Below are 18019 nucleotides of genomic sequence, written 5' to 3' on the forward strand. Positions count from 1 at the left end.
GTATGAAGCATTTCTGCAGGAAAGCACTTATTAAATGCCTAGGTTCTGTGCATGTAGCATCTGAAAAGATGGCAGCATTAATCTAAGGACTTGTTTACACATTTAGTAATACTGGACTAACACCTCAGCACTTCTCAAACCTAATTTGTGCTCTTTGTTCAGAGAGCGGTTGAAGCAAGTTGAAAGAAGGAAGGAGTCTTTGGAAAAATAGGGGACGCTTACTCATTTTCTGTCATCCTAGTGATAATGTGATCATGCCATTTCTGATATACATATATGGGGTGCCTGAAAAAAAACCCAATTAATAGTTAAACGTCTCAGGGTGGTGAAGACATATGATTATATTATAGCATGGTGACTAAAATACCTTGTGGTTTTGATGGGATAACCAGAGACAAACCTCATACATACCTGCCTCTGTATTCCAGATTCAATTCTGTGAAAATAATTCTTTTAAATCTTTGTTTCATTATGGGACATATCTGCTAAATATGCATAAGTACATCATTGTTACTTGGATTAATAATTGTCTAAATTCACATTTGAAACAGTGAAATCTACAAGTATAAGGTGGCAATCTTGTGCGTACTTATCTGGGAGGATGTCTCTTTGAACTCCATGAGACTTCTGAGACACACCTAGGATTGCTGTCTTAGACTATTAGTTTTCAAGCATATCTGAACAGAGTCTGAATGTTTTGCAAATCCAATGGAACTTAAATGACTTCTGTTAAAAATAGGCACATGAAAGGTGTTGTGAAACTTAAACCTGTTACTTTTAAGTGTTGTCAGTTAGCATATAACACTATCATTGCCCCTGTAGTACATTTTCAAACAAGTGGTTAGTAAAAGGCCTCTTAAAATGAGTATTAGTTTTACAGAGTATTGTGGGCAAAGCCATTAATTAACTCTTGTGCTTTTTATTCTTCCTGTAGGGAGATGTGCGAAATATTCTTGTCTCTGAGAGCGTGAGCATTGGACAAAAAGTGGACTATTCAGACACGATGGTACAGCAGAAGTTGGATGAAGTAAAGGACCAAATAAAACGGGAAATAAGGAAGGAACTTAAAATCAAAGAAGGAGCAGAAAACCTCAGGAAGGTCACTACAGATAAAAAAAACCTGGCTTATGTAGACAATATTTTGAAAAAATCAAACAAGAAACTAGAAGAATTGCATCATAAATTACAGGAATTAAATGCTCATATTGTTGTAACAGAACCTGAAGATGTTACAGGTAAGTGAGTGGTGTTTTTTTTTTAATGGAGGTACTTAAAATCATCCTCAACATTTAACCTAGAAGAGTTAGCAGTTAATTTTGTGATGCCATCCTTCACATACTTTTGGTCCGCTTTTTAAATAGTGAGAGTTATATCAGAATTCACAAAGTTCTACCTGCAGATACATGCGCGTAAAGAGCAGCCATCCCCACTTTCATTTAACATAGGAAAGCAGCATTAGGAATCTCACTTAGTCCATTGGCATAATTATATTGCTTCTGCATCTTATTCCTCTAAGATGTTGCATAGTAATATGGAAATGAAGTAATTTGTAGCCGCAAATCATAGAAAATATGCTTCTTGTGACACTGCTCAGACTGTGGAATTCCAGTGAAACATTAGGTGAAACAAGTAAGGAAAATTCCTCTTGTGCTAATTCCAGTTTTCTTCTACAGCTTAGTAGGTGAAAAGGAGTGCTTGGATTGAACTTCAGAGAGCCATTGTGGCGTAATGGTTAGAGTATTGGATTAGGACCTGAGAGAGCAGGGTTCAAATCCCCACTCAGCCATGAAGCTCACTGGGTGACTTTGGGCCAGTGACCATCTCTTAGCCTATCCTACTTAACAGGGCTGTTGCGAGAATGAAATGGGGAGAAGGAGAACCATGTACACCACCTTGAGATCCTTGGAAGATAAGAGGTGGTATATAAATGTAATAAGTAAATCTTTCACTCCCTAGCAATTTTTCATAGAAATGAAGTCTTAGTCTTGCATGTGTAGCCCTTTGGCTGCATAGAAAGAAAAATAAATCTTCTTAGTGGGCTGAAAATGCTAAAGTTCAAACAAGCATATTATATTAAAAATAAACTTTTAAAAAATCTGAGAAAATATATTACTGCTAAAGTAATACAGATAGCATCCTGCAGCTTAATTTTCACGGGAAGATACTGCTCATGCTCCTACTAGTCACTCATTTTACAGGTGTTTTGAGCAAAATCAGTGTCACTCAGGGACATAAAGTCTCAGTAAAGAACAATGTGGTTTTGCATAGACTGAAAGCTCGGCTTTGTAGTGTTCCTATTTTGTGCAGATGCAGCAGGGAAAAAGGCGGGGTATAAATAAATTTCTTCTCCTCCTCCTCCTCCTCATCCTCATGGCCATGTTGGGGTTAGTTCTTACTCCCTGCTTTCATTGTCTTACTCTTTATCATCCCTGGTTCTCCATTGTCCTTGGGCAGAACAGCTAGTGATACCTAGGTCTGGCCCTTCCAGGCTTCTGGCTTGTAAGTGCTCTCCAGTTTTGTTCTAGGACCTGCAAGCAGCTCTGCTCTCTTGGGAGCGTGAGAAGGTATCCCCAGCACAATGACAGTGAGGCTACTTGCTGCTTCCTCAATCCCAGCAGCTGTGTTGTGAGCTGGGTGTCCTGGGCATGGAACCTCTCCATTCCTTCTTGTATCAGCAGAGATGAGAGGATCGCTGTCTGTTTCCCAGGCAACCAGGTCATCCCACTTCACCCCATCCACCTCTGTAGGCTCTGTTTCCTTTGTGTCAGAGCCAGCTCTTTGTTCACAACATAATGATCTAGGGACGGTTCTGCCATCACCTTTTAAGAATGCTGCTGTTTTTTTCGCATACAAGCACTGCATCAGCTAGTGGCGGTTCTTATGTTTAGTTCGTGAACTCACAATCAACCCAGTGGCAGGTCTTAGACCATTTGAGGGTTTTTTTCTTGGTTGGTACGCATATGAAGTCTACTATCAAGTTTGCCATTCAGTAGACCTGGTTAGGATTGCAACCAAGTGTCCCCTTCAAGCCATACAGATTACTAAAATATATATCTTTATATTGGTATTTACTGAAGTGCATTGATAAGGACGTTAGGAAACTCTTGTTCTTTTGGAGAGTGCTAGAAGATGAGGAAATCTAAAAACCTGTTATATTTTGGTTTCTCAACTGTAACAATAACAATTTGAAAAACTAATGTTTTTATCATTTGCTAACTTTGTAGCACTCTGAATCATAGCATTAGGCTTCCGCCTTTAAATGAGCACTCCTGTTAGAATGCTATAGAGAATGTAATATTTGCTGTAACTAATTCATTTTGTTAGTAAGCGTCTGAATATAATCCATATTGGAAATGCTTGTCAAAGCATATAGTCATGTTTGAAGAGTTTTACCTTGGTTACAATCCTGTCCTAATTTTCTAGGAACCTATTTCTGCAGCTATTTGAAGAGGAAGATTAGAGGAAGGATTGGCATTTAAGTCTCAGTCATGAGGTAGTTTGCTCAAAAGTGGCAGTGTTGAATCGGCCATTAGGTTCAACAAGTTTTCTGTGGAGATTGAAATTCAACAACATGAAATAAATGTTCTTTCCATGTTAGCATTGCCTAAGACTTTTTAGTCAGCTCTCTGTTTTATGTAAATTTGGACGATTCAGTTGGACAGAAAAAGTGTTTTTCATATCTTGTAAGTGTATATTTCTGAAAAGAACAGTTGAATAACACAGAGTACAATAAATAGTGTGGTTGTAACCAGATATCTGGCCATTATTTGTTGTTGTTGTTTAGTTCTATGTCCAATATCAAGCACATGCAGACACATTTTCCAAGAAATATTTGTATTCTTTCATGCTTCTGAGAATCAGTGGAGAAAATATAGCAGTAGCGTGCGCCTGAGAGAAAAAGGTGCTTCATTTTTTGTCACCTACCTCATATTTTGTGTTTTATTTATATCTCTGGGGTTTTGCTTGATGGATGTCAGTGTACACATGTATGCATACAGTGAGAAATGGAAAGGAATAACTGGAGAGAATGTTGAAGAACATTTTTTTTGGGAAGGAATGGTAAAAGGAGATACTGCATAGCAAATGTGAGATCAAAACATCATGGGCTAATGGATTGTATCTAAGTCATTGTGTACCTCTGTGTACCTCATTGAAATAAATGTATGTATGTTAATGACTAAGTCCATTCATTTCAGTGGGACTTAGAAACATCAATGTTTGGAAAATAGTTCTCTATTTCACTCTGAATTTAAAGTGGTAAAGTTGAGGGAAAGTGAGCCAAGAGAATAATTTCAAAACACTTTTCCACTGGCTACAGCATCCCTTCTATGTTGATAGTATCTCTAGATGTGTGGAAGTTTTTTCAAGGTGTTCCCTGTAGTGGACATAATGATGGACACAGTTTTTGTTGGAATGGGAAACTAGTTAATGTCCAGTAAATACATACAGTGGTGCCTCGCAAGACGAAATTAATCCGTTCTGCGAGTCTCTTCGTCTAGCGTTTTTTTTGTCTTGCGAAGCAACCCTATTAGCGGATTAGCGGCTATTAAAGGCTTAGCGGCTATTAAAGGCTTAGCGGATTAGCGGCTAAAAGGCTATTAGCGGCTTAGAAAAAGGGGGGGAAAGCGGAAAAAAAACCGGAACACTTGCAAGACATTTTCGTCTTGCAAAGCAAGCCCATAGGGGAAATCGTCTTGCGAAGCAGCTCAAAAACGGAAAACCCTTTCGTCTAGCGGGTTTTCCATCTTGCGAGGCATTCGTCTTGCGGGGCACCACTGTAATCAGTAAACATAAGATTAAGCCAATTGTCACTGGCACCAAAATTATTGTAAAGCAACTAGACAGTTTGTTGATGCAATCCATGGATGGTTTTATAACTATAAAAGCCACAACTAGTTCTGCTTTTTGATTACTTTATGGTAATCTCTGTGGTAGTTACTACTAACAAAAAAAAAAAGTTTTTAAATTAGACAGGCTCGCTTATGTCAACCATTCGTTCCTTTTCACTAACAGTCACTTAAACAATACAGGCACTACTTTTTTTCTTATGCTAGCTCTAGTGTTCTTGGCATAAGAAATGAATTACTTAAGCGTTAGGCACTGTAACCTACAACAAATAGTAACTTGTGCTTACCCAATGTATGTATGTAGAACATAAAGGAGATTAACTGAATCAACATCCTGTAAAGAGAGAGGGGGAGAGGATTGGATACACAAATAGAAGGGATATTTTTGTTAATGGCAGTGTTTTGGATTCAGCAGATCCTTCCGTTTCTAGAAGTCTGGCGGGGCAGGAGGGGAAGGGTAGTCACTATGCCAGTGGTTCTACAGTAGTGGTTCTACAGATTCCCACAGCCCCCCAAAGCACGGGGGGGGGGGGTTTCGATGGGAGAGTTTCATGAGCAGAATTCTGGAACTGAGCCATTATTTATTGCAGTTGACCTTATTCTCAGCTTTTACTGGAAATGCTTTTCCATTATATTTGAAATATATTTGTGAAATACTATATTTGATAAGATCTCTTAGAACTATTATTAGTGAATGATTTAATTTTGTCCAAGAACTGTTTTCTTAGATTATCAGTTCTCAGTTGGAGTGGAAAAGCTATATACCAGTCACCCAAGACAAGATAGGAAACATGATAGTCTGTGCCTCAGTGAGAAACCATCACCTCACTTTGACATGGACAGCAGTTTGTGCAAAATACTGAAAAGTTACTACAATAGAAAGCATGGTAGATATCAGGTGTAATCTTGGGCAAAGATATAAAAGATTTCGTAGTAGAAATACTGTATGCTTACTAAAATAATTTGGCTAGCTGAAATAATTTTATATTAATATTAATACTTTGACATTTTGCTATTTTAATCTAGCATAGATCCATTTAGAATAATTGTTGTTTGGCTTGATTATATGTAATACACAGATTGCCCCAGAACTCCAGATACACCGAACAGTGACCCTCGTTTTCCAACCAACAACAGGCTGATGGCCTTAAAAAAACAGTTGGATATAGAATTGAAAGTAAAACAAGGTGCAGAGAATATGATCCACATGTATTCAAATGGTTCATCAAAGGTAAGACTTATGAAAAGCCAGTTAAATTTACCATCTTTCCAGTTTGCATGCAAATAACCTTTTTTTTTTTTAGTTGAGGAAGCTGCCCAGAGTGGCTGGGGAAACTCAGCCAGATGGGCAGGGTAGAAATAATAAATTAATAATAATAATAACAATAACAACAACAACAACAATAATCATCATCATCATCATCTTGGGTGTTAAAGAAATGCCTACTTCCATAAAGAATGGTGTGGTCATTTAGAAGTAATTCATGTTTGATCTCAATAAGCTATCATACATGCATCACATTATTTGAAAAACAAAAAAATGTTGGGGAGTTTGCCACATTCTGAAAACCTGATATTATATCACTACCTGATATGGTTAGTGTGACAAAATGCCTCGTAGGAAAATTCATTGTATGCTGCATTAAAACAAAGTTTCTAAATGCATTTTGTTTCCAAGCAAGGCAGGAATCTTTTGTTCGCTGGTTGAGTACCTGCTTCTTTTGAGAAGATGTGCCAACTGAACATCTTCTCGGATTATGCTGTAGTTTTTTTATTTAAAAAAAATAGCCTTCGCCCTTCCCATTCTTACACTTTGGAAGTGCTACATCTGTCCCAAGCCCAGGAATAGTGCTCATCAGCAACCCTAACTTGGAACCAGGATGTTGGCATGTGGGGAAAGAACAAAAGAAATGCAGATTACTATAAGTGATCTGAATGGATTGCAGAGACTGAGAGTTGGCAGTTTGAATTGCTTCCTGATGGCTCCCTGACCTTTTTGAAACTCAATTTGTAGCTTTCCAAGCACTGTTTCAGTTATACATGTTAAATTAAGCTGTTAATCTTACTACAGCACTTCTAACATGGAGGGAAGCTGTTTCTTCCAAGCTCCTTTCCATTACTTCAAATATTTAAAAGCCTTGATTTCCCTTGCAAGCTCTACCAGTATGTGTGTGGATAGTTTTGCCGTATATTTTATTTGAAGAAACATCTTCCACATTCTCTACTGGCAAACAAATGCAAATGACATTATGGTGCAAGTCCTTAACTTTGGAGATCAGTGACTGCCGATAACAATTTCAAGGGCTTGCAGAAATTCCAGTCATGAGTTTATACAGTCCACATGACATTACAATCGGTACAGGAGCCTTTTGATGATAAGCAATGTGTTGCAGAGTACAGTAGTGCAACATTTTAGTTTTGCTTTCTGTATGAACTTTGAATTGTTCTGTAGTACAGCAGTTCTGCATGTTGAAAGCTTCCACTCAAGTCTCTTGGGTTGCTGGGATCTACTTTCCTATTAAAACTTTATTTTTAATACTCTGCCATCTTCTGAAAGTGTCTGTGATAGGTTAAAATATATAGCAGGAAGAAAGAAATTTAAAGAGGCAGTAATAGAGTATTTGATGCAAAGTTCTGACAAGTGGATAAAGCATAAATTGAGGGGGAAATACAATGGAGGAAGGAAACAGCAAAATGTATCATACAATAGTCACAAAACTATACGATTTCTGAATCGCCTTGAATTTGTCAAAAAAAGACAACACAAGCTGCTGATACTTGGATGTCCCTCCATAATTCATATTTTAAGAGCATATTTATTTTCTTTTTAGGATAGAAAGCTTCTTGCGACAGCTCAACAGATGCTTCAGGACAGCAAGACAAAAATTGAAGTTATAAGGATGCAGATACTTCAGGCAGTCCAGACTAACGAATTGGCTTTTGATAATGGTGAAGCACTCAAGAGAAGAACATTCTCTAAACTGTTGATAGAATCTTGGATAGGATCTTGCCTTCCCCCTCAACCCTGGGGAAAATTCTAAATCCCCATGGTTGGCAATCCAGCCCCACTTTGTGGGAACTTCTCTGGCTTGCCCAACTCTATCAAAAGTGGGTGTGGAATAGTGCATGCTGCTCTACATCTGTATTGTTTCATCTCTCCCCAGAAGAAGACCTGATCTATACAGGACACTTGCCACATGGAAAGCCCCAAATTGTAAGCTTTCCACAAATGCCTAGTCACATTTTAAGTGCCCTTCCCGGATGTACTGGCTCGTTCACATGTAAGGTTAGAAAGCTAGCCATTAATAGCCTGGCTGAGTGGTGCCTTTGGCCTGCTGTACAATGGGTCATTGCACATGGTAAATTAATTTAAAATGTGACCAGGCGTGCATGGTGCACTAGTAAAGGCTTTCTGCATGGCCCGTGTCCTTCATAAATCTTGTGTTAGAAGCTTGTAATGGAATATGGGCAGCAGATTTCCCATCATCTGCAGCCAGACAGAATTGAAGACTCCCTCAGTGTGTGAATTGCTGGGAGAGTTGGTCTTGTATTTTCTCCATGAGGAAATGTAAATGAAAGGGCTGAGGATATAATTCAAAGAAGAAAAGGAGGATGGATGGATGGGTGGGTGGGTGGAGAAATGGGAGTCAAGAGAAATCCATGCTGGGCCACAGACAGAAGAGTGCTAAGGAGTGCAGAGAGAAGTAGTGGAGAGATACCATGAGAGCGAACAACTGTTGAGATAGTAAGCAAACCTATGGTGGTTGAGAAAGGTGATACCATGCATAGAAAATATAAAGGAGGCTCGTGGAATAGGCTGCAGAGCAAACCGAGTTGATTGTAACAATTTGAGTAAAATAACAATGCGGCCCACTTCACTTAATAAAAATGCAAAAGACCCTCAGAGTGAAATGAGTTGTGCACTCCAGTTCAGTAGCACCAATAGAAATGTTGCAATTCCTGCCCTTTTTGCTGAGAAAATTGTGAGCATGAGCTAAAGGTTTGAGCAGGAAATAAACTATAAGAACTTACATGGCTGCATTAGCACATAACACTCAGCCATGGTTTTGCCTTACATTCACAGGCTGGAAAGAGGCTGACTGAAGTCTCAGGCTTGCATGCTCTCCTCTCTTCCAGTGTGGGCAGGAGAAGACCTTGCAGTGTTTTGTTTCAGATTCCCCTAATCTTGACTTGTCCTTGCGTGCAAGCTAGGGATTTTGAGTTTATCACAAATTCTGGCCAATTTCAAAGAACGGTCTACGAAGCTGCGTTGTTTAACCAACATCAGCCACGTGCCGATTTGGAGATTCCCCAGGAAGGTGGATATTGCCTCAACAGCCTTCATGAGGAGTTGGAATCGCATGACACCATGCAGCTACCCTAAAAAATATGCTTCAGTGCTATCAGTTGTTGCATGCAAAAGGACCACTTGGTCTCAGGACCACAGGTATTCCTGAGGTCTTCACATTGGCAAATGATGTGTTTTTGAGAATTGTAGCCTAAACTTAACATCTCACTTCTTTCACCAACTAGACTAGGACTTTTAATTATTTCTGTGGTCAAAATGTTTAGCAGTTGTTTGTATTAAGATAACCATATTAAAAAAACTAGTTGAATGCATACTAAATATCTCTGTGTGTGTTTTTACCTGCAGCAAAGCCTGTTATAAGCCCCCTTGAGCTCCGAATGGAGGAACTGCGGCATCATTTTAGGATAGAATATGCAGTAGCAGAAGGGGCAAAAAATGTTATGAAGTTGCTCGGATCTGGAAAAGTTACTGACAGAAAAGCACTCTCAGAGGTAATTTTAACAGAGTAAATAAAATCTGAATTTAAACAGTTCTATTTCAACAATTTTCTTAGCGGATTTCTTTTTTTATTTTTTCACAAACAAGGCTCAAGCAAGATTTAATGAATCAAGCCAGAAGTTGGATCTCTTAAAGTATTCACTAGAACAGAGACTTAATGAACTCCCTAAAAACCACCCCAAAAGCAGTATTATTATAGAAGAACTTTCTCTTGTTTCATCACCAACACTAAGTCCACGTCAAAGTATGATCTCTACACAGAATCAATATAGTACACTATCCAAGCCAGCCGCTTTAACAGGTTTGTTGTGCTGTGGTGTTCTTTTTTTCTGGAAATGTTGTTTGTTTTTGTTTCTGTTTGCGCTAATTGCATAATTGTGAGTATTTCAGTTGCTGACTAACCTCAAACTTCTGAGTAGTGGCTTGCATTTATGTTGGTTAAGAAGATTCTTGTGGTTGGTGCTTTTAAGAGGTGGGTCTTGCTATTCTAGCACAGCAAAACCCAAAGGATTTTTGTAATCGGAATTGGCAAATTAATTAATATTGGAGACTTTTAGAATTGTGTCCACCTCTGTGTGTGCAGTGGTCTGCTTGCACAACGGGACTTCTCCTTTCTCCCCAGGAACCCCAAAATCTTATCCTCTGGGACATATTTTGAGGGTATGGGGTGGGGCACAGTGGGGCACAGGGGAGAGGGGGAGTTGTGTTGTCCAAGCAGAAGTATGTTGCATGAGACTTGTGGATTGCCAAGCATTGGATCCAACCCCTTGTCCCAACATCTGATCAGGCAAAGGATTTCAGGCCCCCACCCCCCAAGACAATTCCTGGGACCCACAAAGTCCTACTATCCACTAGCAGAGTCTAACACAGAATTTAGAAGCCCCTGATATGATGCTTTTAATACCCCCAAATGCTTTGAGAACATCTGCTCCATTATTCCACTTTTAGGTGACGTGGGGGGTTGTGGGCTCTCACCGGTCAACCATCAGACATGGCAGTAGAGATGAAGTATGGTCATAATCACATGCAACTGAGTTGTGATGGAAATTAAGTTTTTCCTAAAGGGAGATTTCTACAAAGCATTAAGACTTTGCTAATAACGTGAAGAGAGAATTGCAAATAGCAGCAATGTATAAAAATGCATCTCCCATTTACTTGTGCTAATGGGTTTTCTAGATTAAAGTAATTAAATATAAGAAATTTAAGAGTTAGTATTCCACAAGAATAAACGTCTGCACAGGGGTTATGGAAGTTGAGACTATATAGTCCAACAGTTCCTCTTGACAGCCTGTGTGCGTGTCTGTAATTGCAGCACTTCATAAAGAAAATAAATTCCAAGATATTTTGTATGCTTAATGAAGATCTTAAATACATCCCTGCAGATTTTATTTGCTAACTTGAAGCAGGTGTTGAATAAAAACTCTGTTCCTAATATGTTGTTTACTAAATTATTTAATAAACAACCAAATTAGAAGCACGAGCACAGCTGTTAGCTTGTGTTTCCCAAAATGACTTTAGTTTTTAAACTGAACTTGTAGCAGAACTAGCTCGTTACATACGTAGTCCTGCACACACAATCTGTCCCTTGCCAAATAAATTCACATTGAAAGTTCACATGTAAGTCAAAGTTGAAATGGTAAAAGTTGATTTGCATTTTTCTTACAAAATTAATGTTTCTCTTTACTGTATATGTGTTAAAAGTATGATGGGTGGTATTCAGCTAATTTTTACTCCGTGTAGGCCTATTGAAATTAATGGGTTTAGCTTAATCTTGTTAATTTATTTCAGTTGGTCTACTCTGAGTAACACTCGGTTGACTATCCCCCAGTGTGTAAGGTAGCATTTCCCAAACTGTTGCCCTCTAGAAATTTTGGACTGCAATTCCCATCAACCCGTTGGCCAAGGATTTATGGGAGTTATATCCGGCAACATCTAGAAGGCCTCACATTGAGAAAGGTGATATATGAAAACAAATGTATGTTTCGAAAGGCATGGATAGTGCTGTGAAACTTGTGAAGGTGTGCCAGGGAAACACTTGATCAGGGTATCCTGCGACCCATATATATGTATGCTTATTTTTCATAGACATTGTGTGAAGCAGCTCTTACATTGTGACTAGCTAAAAAAAAAAAGGGTTGTGCTTTTAGATCGTCTCCACAAGACTGAAAGTTTGTGAGTTACCTGTCCTGCTACCATTCATGAACTATTTGTATTTGCTGAAGCGGGTGTTTTGCAAGGAATATGAGCCAAGGCAATCTGATCTCATTCTAGGTACTTTGGAAGTTAGGCTCATGGGCTGCCAAGATATTTTGGAGAATGTCCCCGGTCGATCAAAAGCCACATCCATTACTCTACCCGGATGGAGTCCAAGTGAAGCCAGATCATCTTTCATGAGCCGAACAAGCAAAAGTAAAAGTGGGAGTAGTCGGAACCTCCTGAAAACTGATGATTTGTCCAGTTCAGTACATTTTACCTTTGCTTTTATCTTCAGAAAACACTTTCATGAATCCTTTCAGTAAGAGTAGATACATGTAAAATTGGGTTATTAGTAGTACTTCTTAAGCACATCAGATCATTCAGGCTGAGGTCTTGAACAAGTTTCCTGTTTCGGAATAGGACCGTGAATGCTAAAAAATATTAAGTAGGTTGAAAAGTCCACTGGCTTGGGAACCCTGAGAACCTATTTATCAGGGGTGCTGCCACATAAGACACTGCTGAAACATTCCAGAGCATAGCAGGAGCCCTGGTGCCAGCTTCTATCACCACTGCCAGGCACATTGGTGGGGAAAGATGGAGGGAGGCTGCAGCAGCAGCAGGGAATACTGTCACCAGTGTCAAGTCCTTTATCAGCGAAGGGTTGAACCCCACTCACAATGGATTGGGAAACTTCAACTGGTGGGAGTTTCAACTGGGAGAGTGTGTCAACATTCACCATTATTTAGCAAGGGTAAAAGAAGAAAGACATTAAACATAAGACGTTTAAAATAATCGTAAACTTAACAGTAGCCATAGATTCTTGCAGCTCGTAATGTTTGTATTTGTTTTTCCATTCCAGACACATAACCAGTCCTTGCATGTTTTGCTTGTTTTACTTCTTGAAAATCCTCTTAAAGTTCTAAGCTGAGTTTGTGTAATTTTCTTACAGACGAAATCTGTGCTGTTTTGAAGTTGGACAATACAGTGGTTGATCAAACTAGCTGGAAGCCTATTTCCAATCAGTCATGGGATCAGAAATTTACACTGGAGCTAGACCGAGTAAGGACCTCTTTATTGTGTTAACAGTGATTACCAACTTGGTAATTTTATGTTTATTTGTCTGTATATATACACGGAGAGGTCCTAGCTGGGATCTGAAGTTTTGTTTGTTTTTTGCTGCCATGCTCCTTCTGGTCCTTGAAAATCCACTTCCGAGTTCTGGGGTATTACTTGAAACAGGATGTTATGAGGCACTGAAATCTGCAGCAAGGGGACTGGAGGAGTCAGCAAAAATTTGAGAGGGCACTTGTATAAGCAGAAGTGCATCCCATCCTATAGGATTCTAAGTCTCTGTATTTTGTAATAAATCCCCCACTATTGGTGATGTATGGCTCTTATCTGTCAGTTTCTTGAGGATGAAGTTAAGAGCGAATGTAGACTTCAATGAGTGATAAACAATATTTCCTCCGGTTAAATACATTATTTCAATAGACCTGAAAGTAGATACAGTCATACTTCGGGTTACAGATGCTTCAGGTTGCATTTTTTTCAGGTTACGGACCTGCCGAAACCCGGAATTACCAGAACAGTTTACTTCTGGGTTTTGGGGGTTGCGCATGCGCAGAAGCACTAAATTGTGCTTTGTGCAGAAGCACCGAATAGCAGCCCGCGAGTGCACAGATGTGCTGCTGCGGGTTGCGAATGTGCATCGGATCACGTTTGCAACCCAAGCTTCCACTGTAGACTGGAAAACAACAAAGCTCTAAGTTCTAGCCAATAAAGTTTTATAACAAGTCAAACAGTTATTCTTAAAATAACAACAACAAAATTCTTCATTTGCTATTTTCACAGTCTGCCAGTTGCTTTAATGTGAGAGGGTGAAAGGAAACTGATATTTGGCCAATGAATAAGATTTCTTCCAAAGTTAAATATATACCATATTCTTTCAGAATATTATTCTGAAAAATACAGCCCATTAATTATATAAAAAAAATTAAATCAATTGAACTGATTTTGAAGTTAATATCCCAACTAATTCTTTCTTCAGGAAGGACATTTAAGCTAAAATGTGCGGGGTTCAATTCTGGGCAACAGAAGTGTATTTTAAATTCCTTTGAAATCAGTGCAGTTTAAGCACTTGAACTGAAGGCTTGTTAATATTTTTTAACTTTCTGGAATGAATACGTGCCATGACGGTGGTCTTGAGTGTCAGGGGTTAAATTCACACATGCAGACTATTTGTTTCCTTAGGCAGAAACAATGCAAGTTAGTAAATGGAGCACTGTGATAACGGAAAATTGTTTCATTTAATAGGATCCAATGATAACAGGGGATTTTGTGGAGATTGGGAGAGCCCGTTTATATTTGTGAATTGAAACAGAAGAATTACCTGTGTCTGATTCTCCTTCGTTGGTGGTGGTGGTTGTTGTCAATAAACACTGACGGAAATGCCTAAAAATTTCTAAGTGGTGTACAGTTATTTAAAATAAAAGCCTAGATGTTCCCTTTCGCAAAAGGGAAAAGCATGGCTGATGGATGGGGCCATGTTGGTCTTTAGCATGCTCTTGGGGGGCAAAAGGTGCAGCCTCCAGTAGCCCAAAGCTTCCCTTGAGCTTTGTGGTCCCAGAGCAATTGACTTGTGGAGCCAAGTGCTCATTCTGGCAGGGAGAAGGGAATCTAGCTCCCTTCAGCTGTTCCTTCTCTGACTGATGGATGGGAACAGGCTCAACTCCCCCTCTGCATGCTGCTCTTCCTGGGAGGCAGGAGGTACAACCTCTTGGTGACCCTTGGTCCCCTGACCGACAGCAGAGGCCAGTGTTCTTCCCTTCAGCACTGTCATCCAGGCTATATATTACAGAAGTTGCAGGAGTTTCCTTTTATCTGTGCCTGTGATTGCCAGTAGTAAATCATTCCCTTTCAGCCTACCTAGTGCCACACTGAATTAAGCTACCTGTAGTGTTTGTTCTGCATGTATGGGTATTGTTTCAAGTGGTTATTGCAAGGCAAGAATTTCGCCTTGTAAAAATATATATTTTCACAGCTCGTCTTTCATAACATGGACTGCATTAGAATAAATGTTGTTGACTCTGTATGCGGGTGTTTTGATAGTAGCCTTTTTAAATTGGAACACACTTTACAAAGGGCCTTGTAAAACCCTAGGTTCACCCTGAGCACTGTTGCAGTTGGGGGGGGCGCATGGTGCAGCGGTGGTAGAACACAGGTTCGGTTTCCAGTATCTTGAGGAGGGGCTCGGATCCATCCCTGCCTGAAACCCTATAGGTCCACGGCCAGTCAAGTGTAGAGAAAACTGATTTGGACAGATTAATGGTCTGACAGAGGGGTCAGCAACCTAAGGCCCATGGGCTGCTTGTTTAACCGACCCATGGACCGCTGCCACCCGCTCGGTCGGCTCCCGTGCGCTGTGCTAAACTGGTGCAGAGCACAGAGGGTACCGCCTTCCGTGATGCTGGCCAGCTTCCCATTGGCTGCAGGAAGCCCCTGCAGCCAATGGGAAGCTGCGCACACCTCTGCGCCATAAGGAGCGCCTGAAATAGTGTGTGCGTGCGCACACACGCCCCGGCCCACCGTGGCGTCTGCGGGACCATGAACCGGCCCAAGCCACAAAAAACTGCTGACCCCTGGTCTGACATGGTATAAGGTAGCTTTCTGTGTTCCTATGGAATGCTTCTGGTCACTTGTTAATGCCCATTCTTTTATAGGCATGTCTTCCTGGCCAGTTCATATGAAGTAAGTGAAACATGTATACAGGGTCAGCAGTGTGCTTCCCCTCCCATGCCAGAGTCACCAGCTCCCATAATGAGGTGGTGCTGGGGAGGGAATGTGTACACTATTCACTTGCATGGAATGTAGCACTTAATCAGGTTAGTGCAAGGATTTACACTTGTGCAGCGGAACTCCCCTTTCTTTTTCCTCCATGCCCCCACCCACCCGCAATCTTTTCTGGGGTTTTGCCCAATCCTCCAGAGCAGATTTGGGAAGGAAATGGAGAGGGTTACAGGGGAAGTTCCATTGCACAAGCATAACCACTTGCACTTATGGAGTGAGTGTATTGGATACAATCTTTAGAATTGTAGCAGCTGCACAAATTAACATTGTCTCCTCCTCCTCAAATCCCTTCAGTCACGTGAATTAGAAATTTCTGTTTATTGGCGCGATTGGAGATCTCTCTGTGCGGTGAAGTTTCTGAGGTTAGAAGATTTCTTAGACAACCAGCGACATGGAATGTGTCTCTATCTTGAACCCCAGGGTACTCTATTTGCAGAGGTAAGTGCCAACGTTTTTTAAAGAAAATTATTAAAGGCTGTGAATGATTTCCAAGATTCATTATTTTACTATTTAACACATCTTGTCTGAATTGCAGGTTACATTTTTTAATCCAGTTATTGAAAGAAGACCAAAACTTCAAAGGCAAAAGAAAATTTTCTCCAAGCAGCAAGGTAACAGATTTCATCAAATCGGTGTTGTATCTTAATCTTAATACAGGCTTATATTCTCCAAAGTTAACTGAAAAGGATGCTGACGCTAAACGTCAGAATTTCATGTAAAAATATTTGTTTAGAAATTGTAGATAGGGCTTTCAATAGTGAAATCTGTTTGTAAAAAAAAAAGCAGGAAAATGTGGAATATGTGACATGTTCAGTTTATTCATCACAAATAATAAACTAATGAATATGAATTCTCTTTTAATTATAGCTTTTGGTGATAAGTAAAAAGATTACTTGTGCTCTCTGTTTTCTTTAACCACAGGCAAAACATTTCTCAGAGCTCCTCAAATGAATATTAATATTGCCACTTGGGGAAGGCTTGTGAGAAGAGCTATTCCTACAGTAAATCATACCGGCACCTTCAGCCCTCAAGCTGTGCCTGCCGCAGTTGCAGGAGGTGATGCGCACATTCCTGAATTAAGATCACCAACTAGGTAAGTGGCTGAGATGCTTAAGCAGGCTTATATGGCAAAAAACTCCTGTGATGTAGAAGGAAACACAAGCTTATTTACTCCTCTTGAAATTCCTTCTTCCAGTTTTAAAAAGAGAAAAGTATCAATTAGCATGAAGTTATTTTTTAAATTTTCCTAAATTGTTGCCATGCTCACCAAGTGAATTGCTTTCTTTTAAGTGACTCCCCTGTAGCCAAACTGGTGTTTGAACTTGAACCTGAACCCCCACATACTCCTCCACGTGCGTCTTCTCTTGGAGAAATTAGCGAACCTTCGCCTGAGCCAAAGGCTCCACCTACACCCACTCAGGCAAGACTTCTAATATAGATTTAAAACAATAGCACAAATTGTTCTGTCTAGGTTTGTGAGAAATGTGACCTACAAATAGCACAGGTTGTATTCTTGATTTGTTGTTGCTTTATTGATGTCTTTACTTTTTAATAATTGGTTGCTATGCAAAGCGTTCTGCAGCTGATCTTTCTGTGTGCAACTTTCTCAACTGAGTTGCGTAATAGCTTAAAGCGTTCTTATAATTGGGTCATGACCTCTCCTTTTAAATAACTGCTGAACTGCAAAAACTCATTTGCACCCTACTAGCATTTGAGGTAGTAGATACTTGACCAAAGAAGTATTTGAAGTTAGAACTTAACCAGAGAACTGTCAACAAGCATTTAATGATCAACAAGTCTCACAGGTTCTGAAAACCCTGCCAAACCAATAAACATTTGTTAAGACTTCTTAAAAGAAGCAGGGATGGACACTGACATGTTTCACTGACAAGGCCTCACTCCTTGTGTTTCTTCCCTCCCTCTAAAGATGGCATTCTAAACAGGGTTCCCCTAAGTCCCTGGCACATTGCTTGGGATTGTTCAAATACAGAAAGAAGTAGTCTTGTCTCCTAATAAAGAATCTTACAGTCCTTTTCAAGCACTTGAAGATCAATGTTGTGAGACTTTTGTGGGTGAGCGGAGAGTTTGCTTGGACCCTGGGTGAAAACCCAGAGGTTGAGTATCAAAAGGAAAATGAATGGATATTGATTTGTATATCTTAGCAACTTGGTGTTATTGTAACATTTTATATGTAACTGTGTGTTTTTGTAATATTTTGTTTAAGTTGTTTCTTCAGTTTTTTTGTATACCGCTTAGATATACTTGTAACATACTAAGCGGTATATAAATTAAACAATCAAAATCAAAATGTGTTCTTAAACCA

General features: G+C 39.7%; 1 protein-coding gene across 7 annotated transcripts in view; it reads left to right on the forward strand.

Moving 5' to 3' along the window:
- PKN2 (protein kinase N2) overlaps nt 1-18019 on the forward strand; it is a 53277-nt gene that overhangs the window by 21840 nt on the left and 13418 nt on the right. For 5 of the 7 annotated variants that reach the window (XR_014527911.1, XM_083511013.1, XM_083511015.1 and 2 more), the window contains exons 2-12: nt 935-1235; nt 5927-6078; nt 7679-7796; nt 9502-9647; nt 9742-9955; nt 11926-12111; nt 12800-12909; nt 15991-16134; nt 16232-16307; nt 16618-16789; nt 16987-17116. Coding sequence is in view for 6 of the 7 variants with exons in the window: in XM_083511013.1 (XP_083367139.1) it covers nt 935-1235; nt 5927-6078; nt 7679-7796; nt 9502-9647; nt 9742-9955; nt 11926-12111; nt 12800-12909; nt 15991-16134; nt 16232-16307; nt 16618-16789; nt 16987-17116 (1749 nt within the window). In the remaining variant the exon portion in view is untranslated. Of the gene's footprint in view, nt 1-934; nt 1236-5926; nt 6079-7678; nt 8062-9501; nt 9648-9741; nt 9956-11925; nt 12112-12799; nt 12910-15990; nt 16135-16231; nt 16308-16617; nt 16790-16986; nt 17117-18019 lie in introns of all 7 variants that reach the window. The other 2 variants (XM_083511018.1, XM_083511017.1) reach the window with 1 other exon arrangement.

This window comes from Podarcis liolepis, assembly GCF_965112155.1.
Source record: "Podarcis liolepis genome assembly, chromosome: 6".
Taxonomy (NCBI): Eukaryota; Metazoa; Chordata; class Lepidosauria; order Squamata; family Lacertidae; genus Podarcis; species Podarcis liolepis.